The 15,117-nt window shown below is 35.0% G+C and overlaps 2 protein-coding genes across 2 annotated transcripts; both read left to right on the forward strand.

Annotated features, from left to right (window-relative positions):
• The first annotated feature begins 230 nt into the window (after positions 1-230).
• On the forward strand, positions 231-11,346 carry LOC113523178 (WD repeat-containing protein 43). The gene is made up of 11 exons (XM_052891987.1): positions 231-459; positions 637-978; positions 2,046-2,212; positions 3,754-4,017; positions 5,373-5,520; positions 6,441-6,629; positions 7,996-8,120; positions 8,675-8,803; positions 9,646-9,768; positions 10,695-10,810; positions 11,129-11,346. The coding sequence occupies exons 1-11, from the start codon at positions 286-288 to the stop codon at positions 11,311-11,313; spliced, it is 1,962 nt and encodes a 653-aa protein (XP_052747947.1). The 5' UTR covers positions 231-285; the 3' UTR covers positions 11,314-11,346.
• Positions 11,347-12,876: 1,530 nt separating this feature from the next.
• LOC128200024 (uncharacterized) lies at positions 12,877-13,811 on the forward strand. The gene has a single exon (XM_052891943.1). The coding sequence runs from the start codon at positions 12,936-12,938 to the stop codon at positions 13,707-13,709; it is 774 nt and encodes a 257-aa protein (XP_052747903.1). The 5' UTR covers positions 12,877-12,935; the 3' UTR covers positions 13,710-13,811.
• The last annotated feature ends 1,306 nt before the right edge of the window (positions 13,812-15,117 follow it).

The raw sequence follows: 15,117 nt of genomic DNA on the forward strand, positions 1-15,117 counted from the left end.
AATTATAGTAACTAATAATTTAAAATTGAAAAAAAATCTATGGTAGTTTAATAGATATAACTGTAAAAAGTAATTTTTATATATTGATTAAGGAAAAATACGTAGGCAAATTTTTTATATATCTTTTTTTTTTCAATTAAACGAATCATTTAGTAATCCATTTCTGACAATGTAAAAGAGTAATGAAACGTCTGCTCATATATGTCAGTCATTTTCCCTGTTTCAAATTATTAAGTTGACTTCAATAGTCAGTTCAGTCAAAGTGTCAATGTTATGTGAATAACCATGGCAGTGGCCGCGTTTTCCGAAGATGGAAAATATTATTCATACATTAGCAAAGATGGTCGTTTGAGGATATGGGAAACAGAGACCAATATTCTAAAACAGGAATACACTCCAGACCTTCATTTACGTTCGCCACCTGTTTGTTTACAATGGATAACTCTTGCGGTTTCAAATGTAAGTCATACACGTGGTTTTAATTCAATATCTATAAAAATAAAAGTTTAATAAAGTTATATATGAATCATTTAAATACTCTTTACTCTATTGAGTTGACTGCTGAATTATTTGACTGCGATATAAATGTGTTATAGGCATTTTCGTTAAAATAACCTCCAATTTTCTTTTTTGCAGAGTTCTCAAAAAGGCAAAGGCGGTAAACGCAATTCCATATCACATGATGAATCGCAGAGTATAGCTTTAGGCACTAAGAATGGAAAGATTCTGATATATTCATTAGCACAAGCAAAAGTAGAAACTGTTTTGAGTCTTAAACAAGGAAATGCATACAATTCTTCTATCAATGCACTGGACTGGCAAAGGAAATCAGGCTTATACAGCTGTAATAAATCCAGCTATTTATATCAATGGGATTTAAGTAAAGGAAATGTTAAATTTAAGTATAATGTTACTGTGGATAATAAAAATAAACAGGCAAATAACATAAGTGCTATAAAAATTATACCACATAACCAGGTCAGTCTTTATTTTGCATATTTATACCGGAGTTTATTTTTAAGTACTCATTTTGTACCCTTGAAACAATAAAGTTTTTTTTTTTGATGGGTGAAAATGGAATGGTAACCCCGCCTGCGCAAACGCAATATGCTGGCGGAGCACCAGTGAAGGGTGATAGATGAGAATGAAAACAGGCCAGTTAGCCCATCATGATGAGTTCATCAGGAATTAACCGTGATAGTTTCCAGGGAGAACCGCGAGGAGGTCGGCCTGGTTGGATGTATTGCTAGCAATGAGATTCTCAGTCTCCATTACTAACAATCCCTTTCCCCCAACAATAAAGTATTAAGTACTTATGTTAAAAAAAAAATCTTTTCCTATCAATATTATAAATATTAATGTTTGGAAAGCTTGTATAAATATACAAGCTTTAAGTTACTTCTTATCAGTCATTAATTGTTCACTGCAAAACATAGGTCTCTCCCAAAATGGGAGAGTAGGTTTCCAGTAGTTGTCATGCTTAGCAGGCGGGCTAGTAGTTAGTTTTATCCTAACCTAACACTATATATAGACGGCCATATCTGTGGGTAAAGGTGTCCCTGACGGACTTACAAACTGACTTTCAGACAATCCCTATGAGGCTGGCATAGTCACTCCGGTGTACTAAAGCCTCGACAAAAATTTGATTAAACAAAAAAATAACACTATATATACTTTGAATTTGTTTAATTAATAAAATTAAGATGTTCTGAAATATACAAGTAGTGGTGTACAAATTTTGTTATTACAATTGTTAAATAATTATTATTATATAAATAATATTAAAGCTAATTATTAATTCAATATAAACTACTAATAATAAAAAAAATATTCCCTGTATCTATTTTAAGTATTAAATTTAATTAATTTATTTAATTATTACACTAATATCTTTGAAAAAAATCGTAGAATTAATTATTGATGTAAAAATGTTTTGGCAAATAAATATATTTAATTTCATTTGAATTCACAAGAATGGGTAAAAGCTGTCTTTTTAAAAAGTGTTATTTAACAATACAATTATTATACCGTTTCTATTTTTCCAGGACACATCAGCTGATTACATAATAACAGCATCATGGCAGGTCTGCCTCTGGAGGTTGCACAACGAAGATGCTACCATATTGAGGCACTTGGGACACAACACAACAGCAAAAGCATTATTGTCAGTGACCACATCAAATGGTTCCAGTTGGCTGATTGAAGGATCTCAGTAAGTTTTAATATATTTTCTTTAAATAATTAGATAGATAGAGCCTTTATTACCAACGACAATAATAATGGGCAAAAAACAACAATAAAAAAGAAAAAACAATTCATTTTGCTGGTTGCTGGAGCCGCCTCAGCTGTTACTATATATGTACACCTCCAGCGAGATGTACCTGTATAGTGCTAATTTTCAGACGGCTCCTTAACTCATTTAACTACTAACATTTAACTAAATTAAAGATATAAGTGCATGAATGTAATATTTATTTATTTAAACTAAAATGCACAAATACAATGTGGTGGAATTAACACCTAATGGCATTCTCTACTAATCAATCATGAGGCGAGCAGAAAATTAAATTGGTAGTACATTTATTACTAAAATAAGTATAAATATTGTTACTACTATGTGTCGCATTTTTAAATGTTTTTCTATTGTATACATGGATGGAGGTATTATGTGCATATGTACTATAAGTTACAGCAATTATATAGTGGATCTTTTACCGTCCATGCTGCTAGATTGTGGAATTCTCTTCCCATATCTATCTGTGAGAGTCAATCCCTAAATATTTTTAAGAGTAGACTTAAAGAGCATCTTCTATCTCTATGAACATATATTTATTTATCTATATATGTAGGTATATTGTATGTATATGTGTATGTATGTGTAAGTATATGCATAGATGTAGGTATGTGTATGTATATGTGTATTTGTAGGATAAAATATAATGTAATTAATTTAATTTTGGCTGTTTAAACATTATCACTGCTGTATCCGCTGACATTGGTGCTCCTTTCCACTTTGGGTGTTGCTGGAAGAGAACTCTATCAGAGTTAAGCTCGCCTTTGTACATTTGTTTACCTCTGTCATATTTTTATAACTGATGTGTACAATAAAGTATTAAATAAATAATTCCAAAGTATTATTTTATTTAAGCTGCTACTCAAGTATCTCTGTACATCCTAGAGGTTGACTGGTAGATAATTACTATAGTGTTGAGTCAGCCTTTTTTACCATATTTTTTTTATGGTCAATAAAGTTTAAATAAATAAATAATGTTAGTATGTACATAACATCTTCATAGACTTATTTAGAGATGAGCTGGTTGGGCCGTGAGGCTATGAGAGCATATGTTCAATAGTAGTACAAATCAACAATCAATGTATCAAGTAGTGGAGGACATAATGACTAAATGGGGGGCTTTATTAAGTTTTTTTTTCTAATAATACCTTTATTAATATATAATTATAAAAAATAATAAATATGTTTATTAAGGAACGAAGGAACTACATTAGTCGCAAAGAGACTGTGTCGCAGCTAATTATACCAAATATATTGTTATTTTAATATTATAAAAAAGTGTAGCAAGGAGTTTGTTACAGATCAATTAAACTTTTTGTTTAGTAATTTAGAAAGTGTTACTATGATAATGTCTAGTTAAATTTATAACTTAATGGTTTTAACGTAATTATAACTCATAACTTAATTTATAACTTATGAACCTCTACCACAACAGACTATAATTTGTATTATTTTTTCAGAAATGAACGCCTCCTGTCCTTCTGGGACGTGACTATAACGGAAGAACACGTACCACAGGTCAATGGTGAAGTCTCTTCACCGAAAAAGAAGCAACGGAAAACGTCCGTATCCATATCGTCCACCCCCATGTACAGCTTCATCTTGGAGGACGCTCCGAGTTTCATAGATGCAAGCATGAGGAGTGAGGATGAGGGGAGCTCGCTGCAGATTGCAGCGGCCACCAGGAGCGGGGTTGTTCACTATTATCGGCATACGCTCAATGGGTAAGTACATGTTTTGTATATTTTTAATTGAATATTAATGACCCATCCCGGTTGTATAATTTTTTTTTTTTTTAAATACATCCCATGTTACTGTCTGATAAGATAGATTTCGATGGGTGAAAGAATTTTTAAAACAAGTCAATTTTTAACAATTTTTGATTAGATCCATTACAAACAAGAAATCAAATATTTCTTCTTTATAATATAATTTTATTTATTTTATTTATTTATTAGTACATATATGTGTACATGGCGGACTTAATGCTAAAAGCATTCTCTCCCAGTCAACAGTAGGGAAACCATTTTCTACAGGCGAAAGGATTTTTAAAATCCGTCGAGTAGCTTTTGAGTTTATACTTTAGATAGATAGATAGATAGTTTTATTTGCATTACATACAGCACACAAATTACAACATATATACACAAAAAAAGCGAGATAACATAAATGATTAAAAATATATACATATAGCTAAATATTTGGGTCGGCAACGCACGCGTAATACCTCTGGTATTGCAGGTGTTCATAGGCTACGGTAACCACTTACCATCAGGTGGGCCGTATGCTTGTTTGCCACCTCAGTGGTATAAAAAAAATTCCGTTTGTGCGTGTGCCATAACAATACAATACTTTAAATCTTTCCTCTGTATAATATTAGTATTGGATTTAGGCATGGATAATATATGTATAGCAATATGTATATATTTTAGTTACAGTATCCATACACGGGCTCAATAACACATATGGTAAACGTCTGTTATCCAACATTTCATATTGAAATGTAGAATCTGGTTACAATTAATATAGATATATAACTGGTATGGGTGTATTGAAATGGGTAATGAATTTTTTCCATCTATTTATTTTATTTATTTATTTTTTATTGACTACATTACAAAAAAAATTCTGGTACAAAAGGCCGACTTAATACTATACAGCATTCTCTCGCAGTCAACATTTGACCAAACAGAAATTTTATTATGCGGTGAAAGAAATTACAACACATACAATAGAGAACTACTGCACATTATGAGTATATAAATATATATACATGAATACATTAAACAAATAATACATAGATATACAAATATGTATTAAAAAATACATACATACAAATATAAATATACATATAAAAATATACCTACATACTTATAGATCATATACGATAACACAAATAAACAACGATAGAGATCAAAAGTGATGATGGTGAAGATGATGAACAGCTTTCACAGTTCTTTCCAAAGATATTCGTAGACTTTTCTCTTAAAATCTATGTCCATATGAAACCGATATATAGATATTAAAGCGGTATCGGTATTTGTCATGTATTGATGTTGGTTAAATAATTCCTTTACAGATCATCAGTGAAACCAATAAAGCCGTCAGTAACGATCCAAGTGACGAGCTCCGGGGCGACCCCGTTCCCGCTGCAGTGCTGCCACCTGAGGAGCCAGGACGTACTGGTGGGATACACCAGTGGGCCTGTCACTCTGTTTGAAAATGTCGTAAGTATTGCTCGATAAGTACTATTAGTTTTTTGTATGTTTTATGAGGCGACTAAGGAAACTTAGTGGTGGAGGGATGGGTAGCAGCATCCCTCTCAACCCTTCTTTGCATAACGGTGGAAATTTCCATCATAACATTGAACGCCCAAAAATTATATAAAAGAACAAGTTCACTTTAAATTGATCGTGTCTGGATACCTTTTTAATGTCCATTGTAGAAAAAAAAAAACTTAGCTGTCAAATTTATTTTTTTAAACATTTTTCCTTTAATTTTAAACATGGATTTATTTCACCAATAAAAAAAAATCATGCAAAGAAGGGTTAAAACATCACCAAAGCATAACTGCGGTTGCCAAGCGTGGCAACTGCTGGCAAAACCCTCCAAAAGGGAGACTAATGTTCAGCAATGGACAGTTAAAAGCTGATATGATGGTGATGAAAAAAGAAACACAAACGAATTGAGAAGAATTGTATCATGTTTTATAATTTTTCAACCATTTTTAACCGACTTCAAAAAAAGGTGATTCTTCGCAATTCGATTGTATTTTTTTTGTTTGTTTCCTCATAAGTCCGTTAGTTGTAAGCCGATTTGGAAAATTCTGTTTTATCTAAAAGAATATACATTAAGGCAATACATAAAGGCATTAAACTCGCCATTTGTACAAAATTTTATTGTGCAATAAAGAATAAATAAATAAAATAAAATACATACAGATTGGTGACATGGAAATTTTATCAAAATTGTCTCAATAATTTAGTTTTTAGATTAAAATAACTGGTTTTTACACAATTAAAGCTAGTTTTTTTTTTTTTTGTGAATTCTTTAATTATTTCAGTTTAATTCAGTTGTATTAAAAGTGGCTATAATTAAAATCTGATATCAAATTATCCATGTTCCATCCCTCAACTTGTGTTTCCAGACACCGGACCTGAAGTCCAAAACGCAAATTCTTATCCGCGCTGAACAATCGGAGCAGACAAGCAAAGTGGACAAGAGGAAGAATGAGACCAACGAAGTGAACAAAGTGAGGACTGGGGACACCAAGGACGTGACATACGTGGAACCGATGGGCGGGGTCAGCAGGAAACGGCCCGTGCCCGGCGGGAAGGTACGTGGTTATTTATTTATTACTATATATAACTAGCAGTCCGTCCCGGCTTCGCACGGGTGGACATTTTTACAGCGTTTTAAAAAGTGGTTATTGTGACATAACGATAATAGCTGGACATATAGTATCGCGGAGTTTTTTGTAGTTATTGATATTTTCTTCAATATTGTACAACATACTTTTGTTCTATCACCATTAGTTTCCGCAGCGCACGCGACGAAAGATATTTTTTAACATTTTTTTTTTTTACACTTTGAGTTACGTTACTAAAGTTTTAATAAGGATCCCTAATTATGGCACTATTTACCAGCAAAGACTTACATCGCGTCAAGTCCCGATTTTATAGTAATAATAATAATATTTATTCAAGAAAGATACAGTTGCATAAGGTACAATTTACAATTTTTACAATTTACATTCAACGAGGAAATATCTGCATTACCATCAATCCCCAAACTAGGCCAGACCTGTATCTTGGGGACTATGAGTGCGGTTACCTATTTAGTACACTTTATTTACAACAAAAAAACTATGTGAAAAGGTGAGTACGTGTGTGTGCGTGCGTGCATGTGTGCGTGCGTGTGCGCGCATGTGTGTGCGTACGTGTGTGCGTGTGTGTGAGTGCGTGCATGCTTGTGCATTCGTGTAATAATGTATTTAAAATATGTGTAAACAACGCGGAAGTTTAAAATTGACTATCGGTTAGCCAATATAACCAGAGCAAACTGTATAATAGTGTCCAGACCATGGGGTGAGGACCTGGTGATCTGTAACACAGGCTTGTCCTACTTCAGACACCAGTTCTTCACAATACAAGTACATTAACTATGTAACCTTCAGAAATAAATATATTAGTATATAATATGTAATATTGAAAAAAAAAACCATTTGTAATGAATATGAATTTTTTTCATGCAACTTAGAATGGCAAACAAGCTGACGGCCCACCTGATGGAAAGTGGTAACCGTCGCCTATACACATGAGCAGTACCATGGACATAAGAGAGTATACTGTTTCGCACATGATACCCCCCATGCGATGCCATTCCTGAGGACTCGGATGTTATTCCTCTGTACCCTGTTAATTCACGCCATATCCCACCCTTCAAACCGAAACACAGCCATGCAAACACAACTGCTTCACGGTAGAAACACGAATGAGACAGAGGTACCCAAGCAATCGACTTTTGTACAAAGTCTCCCTCTGGTAAAAGAAAAGACGTCCGATTGGTATGGGCGATATCGTAATGGGTGGACATTAATGTCTAGACGGATTCAATATATAAATATCAGATACCCACCCCTAACAAACTCATCTAGTATGTACTTACGTTACTGTAATAACAGTGATGATGCTTGTCCACAGATTGAGATACCGATGGAAGCGAGGCTGGAGAACTTGGCGCTGGACCCGAAGAGTCGTAGCAAGTCGGCCGTCAGCCAAAACCTAACCAAACTGCTGATGCAAGGGCTGCACTCTAAGGATAAGAAGTAAGTCCTTATTATCTGCCTTTTTAATTGACTTCAAAAAAGTGAAGATTTTGTTATTTAAATCAAAAGTCTAATCATCGTCTTCCTAGCCTTATCACAATTTACAGGGTACAGAGGAATAACACCTGAGTCCTCAGGAATGGCAACGCATGGGGGGTATCATGAGCGAAACAGTATACTCTGTTATGTCCATGGTGCTGCTCATGTGTATAGGCGACGGTTACCACTTTCCATCAGGTGGGTCGTCAGCTTGTTTGCCATTCTAAGTTGTATAAAAAAAAATATCATTTGGAGTCGGCGTAATATGGTTTTATCCATATTACTAAAGGATTTGGCTTATAGTTTTACGACCGGCCGCCTGCCTGACTGCTACTACTTTATACATAAACCCTATAGACACCTTCTCCTTTCGAGTTCTCAAGGTTGACTGGAAGAAATCCCTTTAACGGATAAGTCCGTTTGTGTACATTTTTGTCATAACCTAATATCTATATTAAAAATGAATGTGCAAAAGCATAAATAAATAAATAAACAAAATACACGTTACTTTTCAGTTTAATACTAACGGTGCTGTTGAAAGACGATCCGGCGGTCGCGTCGCAGACCGTGGCGCACCTGCCGCCTGAGTACGTACCTTTACTGCTGGAACAGCTCACCATCATGGCCAACAAGAAAACCACTCAGTGAGTATAGTTAAGCATTTATTTATTAATTTTTAAAAGATACACTGACAATATGCTCACAATAATTAAGCAGACAATGTACAATAAGTAAGTAAAAATTGAAAAAATACTATTCAAAAATGCTTAAATCTAAGTTTACTTGAACATAAACATCTCACTCCTCACTACCAAGCTTAAGCCTATATGAACACATCAATTATAGGTGTATACAGCTCTCACAGATAAGCGTTAATGTATTCTGATTTTATTTATTTATTCTTTATTGCACAATAAAATTTTGTACAAATGGCGAGCTTAATGCCATATGGCATTCTACACCAGCTAACCATTGGGTAAAAACAGAAGGCCTATGAAAGGCAGATGTGGTGAAAATATGTGACAATTACAGTAACACATTAAGGCAATAAATAATTAAAATTGTAGAGCAACACAGCAACTCACAGCAACAACTCAGCTGTTACTTTTTTAACCGGCTACCCCCGAAAAAAAAAAAAAGAAAAAAATTCTGATGTATATATATATATATATGTATAAAAAATGTTATTATATTAGTAAGATACAGTATTTTCATATCTGAAATAAAAACATTTGTTATTACTATTACTATATTTCAATTTGATAATTTTTCAAAATTACTGTTTCATGGATTTCTATAAAGTAAAATTATAAGAATTGTTGACTTAAATCTATTACAAAATTAGTTCATGTCGCTTCTTGTAATAAAGATTTCACTGCGATGTCAAGTTGAAATGTTAATTGTAGGGATAGGTTCAGAATGTTGCCTCAGAATCGACCTTAGGGTGTTTATGAAATAAATCAATCGCGGTGGTTTGTGTCCGCAGATGCGCGGCGGCGTGCACGTGGGCGGCGGCGGCGCTGCGCGCGCACGCGGCGCTGCTGCTGGCCGCGCGCCGCGCGCCTGCGCACGCGCACCTCGCGCAGCTGCTGGCGTACCTCACGCACAGGTACACGCGCGGCCTCTACGCACCCTACTGGTGGTGGGGGGGGGGGGGGGGGGGGGGGGGGGGGGGTTGTTAGAATTAAGTCTTGCTAGCAATACACCTTATTTTTTTTTAATGGATGATAATGGAATGGTAACCCCACCCGCGCTATCGGTGTACACCGGCGGGGCACCAGTGAAGGATGATAGGTCAGGATGAAGCAGGTCAGTTAGCCCGTCGTGACAAATTCGACAAGAATTGTTCACAATGGTTTCCAGGGGGAACCACGTGGAGGTCGACCTAATAAGGCATATTGCTAGCAATGGGGCTGTCAAACTCCATTGCTAACAATCCCTTTCCCCCCCAATACACCTTATTAGGTCGAGCTTCATGCGGTCCTCATTGGAAACCATCGTGTTTAATTATAAGTGAATTCATCATGGGCTAACTGACCGTTACTAGCAATATACCCTATCAGGTCGACCTCCACGCGATTCCCCCAGGAAACCATCGTGACTAATTTATCGTTGAATTCGTTACGATAGGCTACCTGACCTGCCTTTTCAGTCTCATCTATCATCACTATGGATCAATATCTGTAAAAAGCAATGTTCTCGCAAATAAAGAAATCTAATCTAATCTAATCTAATCACTCACTGGTGCCCCACCAGCGTATCCCTTCAACGCAAACGGATTTGTCATTCCAGTATAATCCTTTAAAAAACGTCATTGCTAGCAAATTTAAATGTAATCAGATCGACCTCCATACGGTCCTCCCTTTAAACTATCCTAATTTGTAATATAAGTTTATCTGAATCGATCTAGCCTTTTTATCATATTGGCTGTCTCAAAGTTATGCAGTTGAAAAACTTTAAATTGATAATATAAAATTGTTTAAACTACTTATTTTGTCCTACTGTATATTTATTTATTTCGCTTATTAATTGCAGACGGTCGCACCTGTGCCAGCTATTAAACCTGAAGGGGCGGCTGGAGCTGGCGATGGCACAGCGGTCAGCCAAGAACGATCACATAGAGGGCCAGGAGGCGATACTTGATTACAATGGTAAGTGTAATTAGCATAGTTGTTCTCTTGTAAAATTTCTCACTTGTATTTTTTTTTTCACATTACGCGCTATTTCTATTTTTAAAACATAACCAATTTAGTTGTATTTCTTTTTATGTTTGCTACCCCAAAACCTTGTTATTTATAAACCTATATGGAAAATTCTTTGTTATCTAAAAATATATGCTTTCATACAAATTTGATCGAAATCGGTTCAGTGGATTAATTTTAATTTTTTTTTTTTGCATAGAGTTATGCCACAATTTTAGTTTTTTTTTTTTTGTGTAATAAAATTTTAAATTATATTACTCATAACAGATGACTCATCGTCGGGCGAAGAGATGGAAGTAGAAAAATACCATTCGGAGAGCGAACACACATGGGACGATGACAAGTTGCCGGGAGAGTCGGACGACGAGAAATCAGCAGACAGGAGATCCGAGCATTCGGAGCAGAGCGGCAACGAAATGGATACTGACTCTGGACAATCCGACGAGGATTGACATGAAAATATATAAATGTTTATAACTTTTAAATTTGGTGTTTTTTTTTTACATAACGATCGTATAAATAATAATAAATAAATAAATTCTTTAATAAATGCAACCAGGGCCCACAAAATTATAACATTATCCATTTGTACCTAATATAAATTATTAAATTAAATGATTACACTTACAAATGCATGGATGACTAAATATACATACTATATGTATATTTATATACTTTTTTAATAGGTGAAATATGGCGGGTCCCAGCGTGAAATGAGGATTAATAGAGAAATAGGACTTTTTAGCAATGAGCATTTAAAATTATATATCTTAGTCTACGTTTCTATAAGTTTAAAATTGTTATTAAAAAAAAAAACTTTGAACAAAGCCTATTACATGCTTAACGATTACTTGAACGATAAGTGAGAATGGTGTTAGTCGATCATGCACGGGCTTTTATCGACAATGTAATTTTAGACATTGTACATTTAAATACACCTATCCCCCGATTTACACGGTAGATACGTTCCTGAGAAAAACGTGTAAATCAAAAATTAAACATTTTCATGTCAAAACCGTGTAAATCGAAAAGCTTGCAGAAAATGCATAATTTTGCTATTTAACAGTTGTTATTTTTTTCAATATTTTTAGGTGTACACAGAAATAAAAATAAAATGCATTGACAGGTTAAAATATGTAATATATTACGGAAACACTGTTTTTTTTATTTAATTACAATACATTAAACGATCCAAAATTTCGATTTAAGTTTCTAAAGAAATAACTTTTAACTTCTTTCGACATTATAAGCTTATATTTTTTTTTTTTAATTTATGTTAATTTATAAAAATCTTAATTATGCACTCACTTGTAATTTACGAATATGAAAAATTAAATCTTTCTGACACTGTGAAACTTTCACTCAAATACAATTTTCCGTAGATAAAACTTTAATTTTATGCGAAGAAATAGACACAGTGTGCATGTGCAGCAAGTCAGCATATAAGCTCGGGATTCCCCGTGAGATGTGTACACAGCGCACGTGTTCAAACACAGTAGCATTTAGTAGAGTGCGATAAAAACAAAAAAGAAAACTTATTTGGAAAACCGTGTAAAAGCGAAAACGTGTAAAACAAGTACCGTGTAAATCGGGGGATAGGTGTACACATAATATCAAAAGAGATTTAAAACAGTAACTGTTAAGTTTCTTGCGGGCTCTTCTCAACAGATACTTTCCAAACCCTGCATTAATAAAAAAATGACGGTTTATAAGCACTTGTAAAATCTATTTGAATAAAATTCATCAATTTGTTTCTGGTACAAGGTGTGCCTAAAATCAAAATAATGGATAAAAAAATATAATACATACATTGAGGGAAAAGGGATGTTAGTAACGTTTAATTTTATTTAGGTTTAGTTCCCTATTGCAAGCAATATACTCCTATCAAGTTTACCTCCGTGCGGTTCCCATTAGAAACCATCGTAGTTTATTCTTGAATTCATCACGATGGGCTAACTAACCCGCTTTGTCTGAAAATGTTGTAGGGGAACAGACAATTATTTGATTAAAAGTTAGCATCGTCGATTCGTGCAAGTTAGTGCGGCTCTACGTATTTGTTTCTAAAAAAATAGAAATGTCTACTAAAAGTACCGAAGTTGCTATTCGCGAGTTAACTAAAACAGTGCTTTCACTACAGAGTAAAGTTTTATCACTCGAGAAAGTTATTATTGACCAATACAAGCTAATTAAAAATCTAATCGGTGATGAAAAAGTTTCGTCGAAATCTATTATTAGTGATGGTGAGGGTAGCTCGACATCGGAGACTGGGCTACGACCAATCCGTGAAGCTCGTATTCGTGCGTCATCAGCAATTGCAGGTGCTACAAAAAAGGCAACAATGCGAAACAATACGGATCGGGCAACGACGTCAACAGGTGGACCTCCTACTCCGTGTGCCCCATCGACGCCCGATAATAACCACGAAGCTATAGTTACGTTGACGAGTGACACTGGGGCTGAGGCAACGGACAGCGCGCGAGAATGGATCGAGATAAAACGACCGCGTACTCGACGCTCGCTCGTCAACGTTACTCGTGGTACGGCCATCCCTACTGACAATAATATTACTTTGTCGGCTGCACAGCGGAAGTCATATTTACATTTATATTATGTGAAAATCGGCACTACAGTTGAACAGGTTAATGAATATCTCCGAACCATTTGCCCGGGAGATAACTGTTCTGCCGAAGCGCTGAAGTCGCGAGGAGATTATGCGTCATTTAAGTTATCTGTGCCTACAAAACATCTAGATAAGTACCTAGCATCTGAAAATTGGATAGAGGATGTCTACATCAGACCTTGGCGTAGTGGATTTCGCAAGAAAATCGATGATACCGCCCAAGTATAAACACCACAAAATTGTTTATCAAAATGTTAGAGGACTACGTTCTAAATTACATACTTGTAAGTTATCAATACTCAGTGAATCAGCTGACATATATGCGTTAACGGAAACATTTTTAATTAGTAGTATATTTGATGCGGAAGTGTTCCCCGACGGTTATACCATAGTACGCCGAGACCGTCCAAATAATGCCGGTTGGGGTGGAGTGCTATTAGCAGTACGTTCGCATTACAAAGTCCAACAAATATTAAACATTAGTGGGTACACGGAGCAGATTGAAATAGTGATGGCACTTGTCACATTGAAATCTAAAACAATTGTATTCAGTGTTGTTTATATACCGCCTAACTCGAATGATGAAAAATACTTAAATACGTTTTTAGTTTTAGAGAATGTAATCGCAAAATATTCAAATTTGGATGTCGTCATACTGGGCGACTTTAACTTAAATTCCTGTAGCCAAAATGTTATTCTACAATATAGTTATTTGCTTGCTTTTTGTAAATTGAATCAATATAATGTAACAAAAAATAAATATGGTAACATTCTAGATTTAGTGTTAAGCAATCTGAGCAGTGAATATGTACAAATGTATGAGGATGTGAAACCGCTAGTGCCGGCAGATGCACATCATCCACCACTCGGCATCTACCTCGCGATGCCGCGTTCGCGGCACGCGGGTCCGCGCGCTTGTACCTTTCGGTCGCATGAATCAGTCACTGAGTGGAATTTTAAAAAATCGAACTTACATTCACTATATGAATCGATAGCTTCGGCAAGGTGGAATCAGATATTCACTTGTGACGATGTTGATGTAGCATTGAATTATTTTTATGATATATTTCACTCGTGTTGTTTAGAATCTAATGTCCCTATTAAAAATTTTTGCAGTAATTATAAATATCAATATCCGAGATGGTATACGAAAGAAATTATAGAAAATATAAAAAATAAGTATTATCACTTAAAAAAGTATAAAAAATATAGTAAAGAATTCAATAGAGAAATGTTTAAATTTTATCGTCAGCGTACAAAAGAATTAATTAGGATAGCTTATCAAAATTTCATCACGCGAACTGAGGTTAATATAAAGAATGATCCGAAAAGTTTCTGGGAGTTTATACGAAATCAACGTTCTAATAGAAGGGGCCAAGACCTATACGATCATGATGGGGAAGTGGTGACTGGGATAGATGCTGCAAATGCATTTGCAAAACATTTTAAATCGAGTTTTTTAGACGATAAACCTGTCTTATCTGGCAATCTGGCTGAAAGCAAGGCAAGGTGTTCCCAACTCTCTGCTCGCGTCGCTATAGAGAATATAACGCTAACCGACCTGCAGCGAGCAGTAAAACGATTGAGGGTGGGGACATGCATTGGGCCTGACGGTATACCGTCATTTATTATTAAA

Source organism: Galleria mellonella, unplaced genomic scaffold (assembly GCF_026898425.1).
Source record: "Galleria mellonella isolate WM207_F2 unplaced genomic scaffold, CSIRO_AGI_GalMel_v1 utg146, whole genome shotgun sequence".
Lineage (NCBI taxonomy): Eukaryota > Metazoa > Arthropoda > Insecta > Lepidoptera > Pyralidae > Galleria > Galleria mellonella.

What these genes read in the sequence shown, in the direction of transcription:
- LOC113523178 (XM_052891987.1), top strand. Translation starts at nt 286, where the DNA reads ATGGCAGTGGCCGCGTTTTCCGAAGATGGAAAATATTATTCATACATT. An exon ending in CTGCACTCTAAGGATAAGAA is followed by an intron (nt 8,121 to 8,674) that starts GTAAGTCCTTAT and finishes GTTACTTTTCAG; the next exon opens with TTTAATACTAACGGTGCTGT. An exon ending in GCCAACAAGAAAACCACTCA is followed by an intron (nt 8,804 to 9,645) that starts GTGAGTATAGTT and finishes TTGTGTCCGCAG; the next exon opens with ATGCGCGGCGGCGTGCACGT.
- LOC128200024 (XM_052891943.1), top strand. Translation starts at nt 12,936, where the DNA reads ATGTCTACTAAAAGTACCGAAGTTGCTATTCGCGAGTTAACTAAAACA.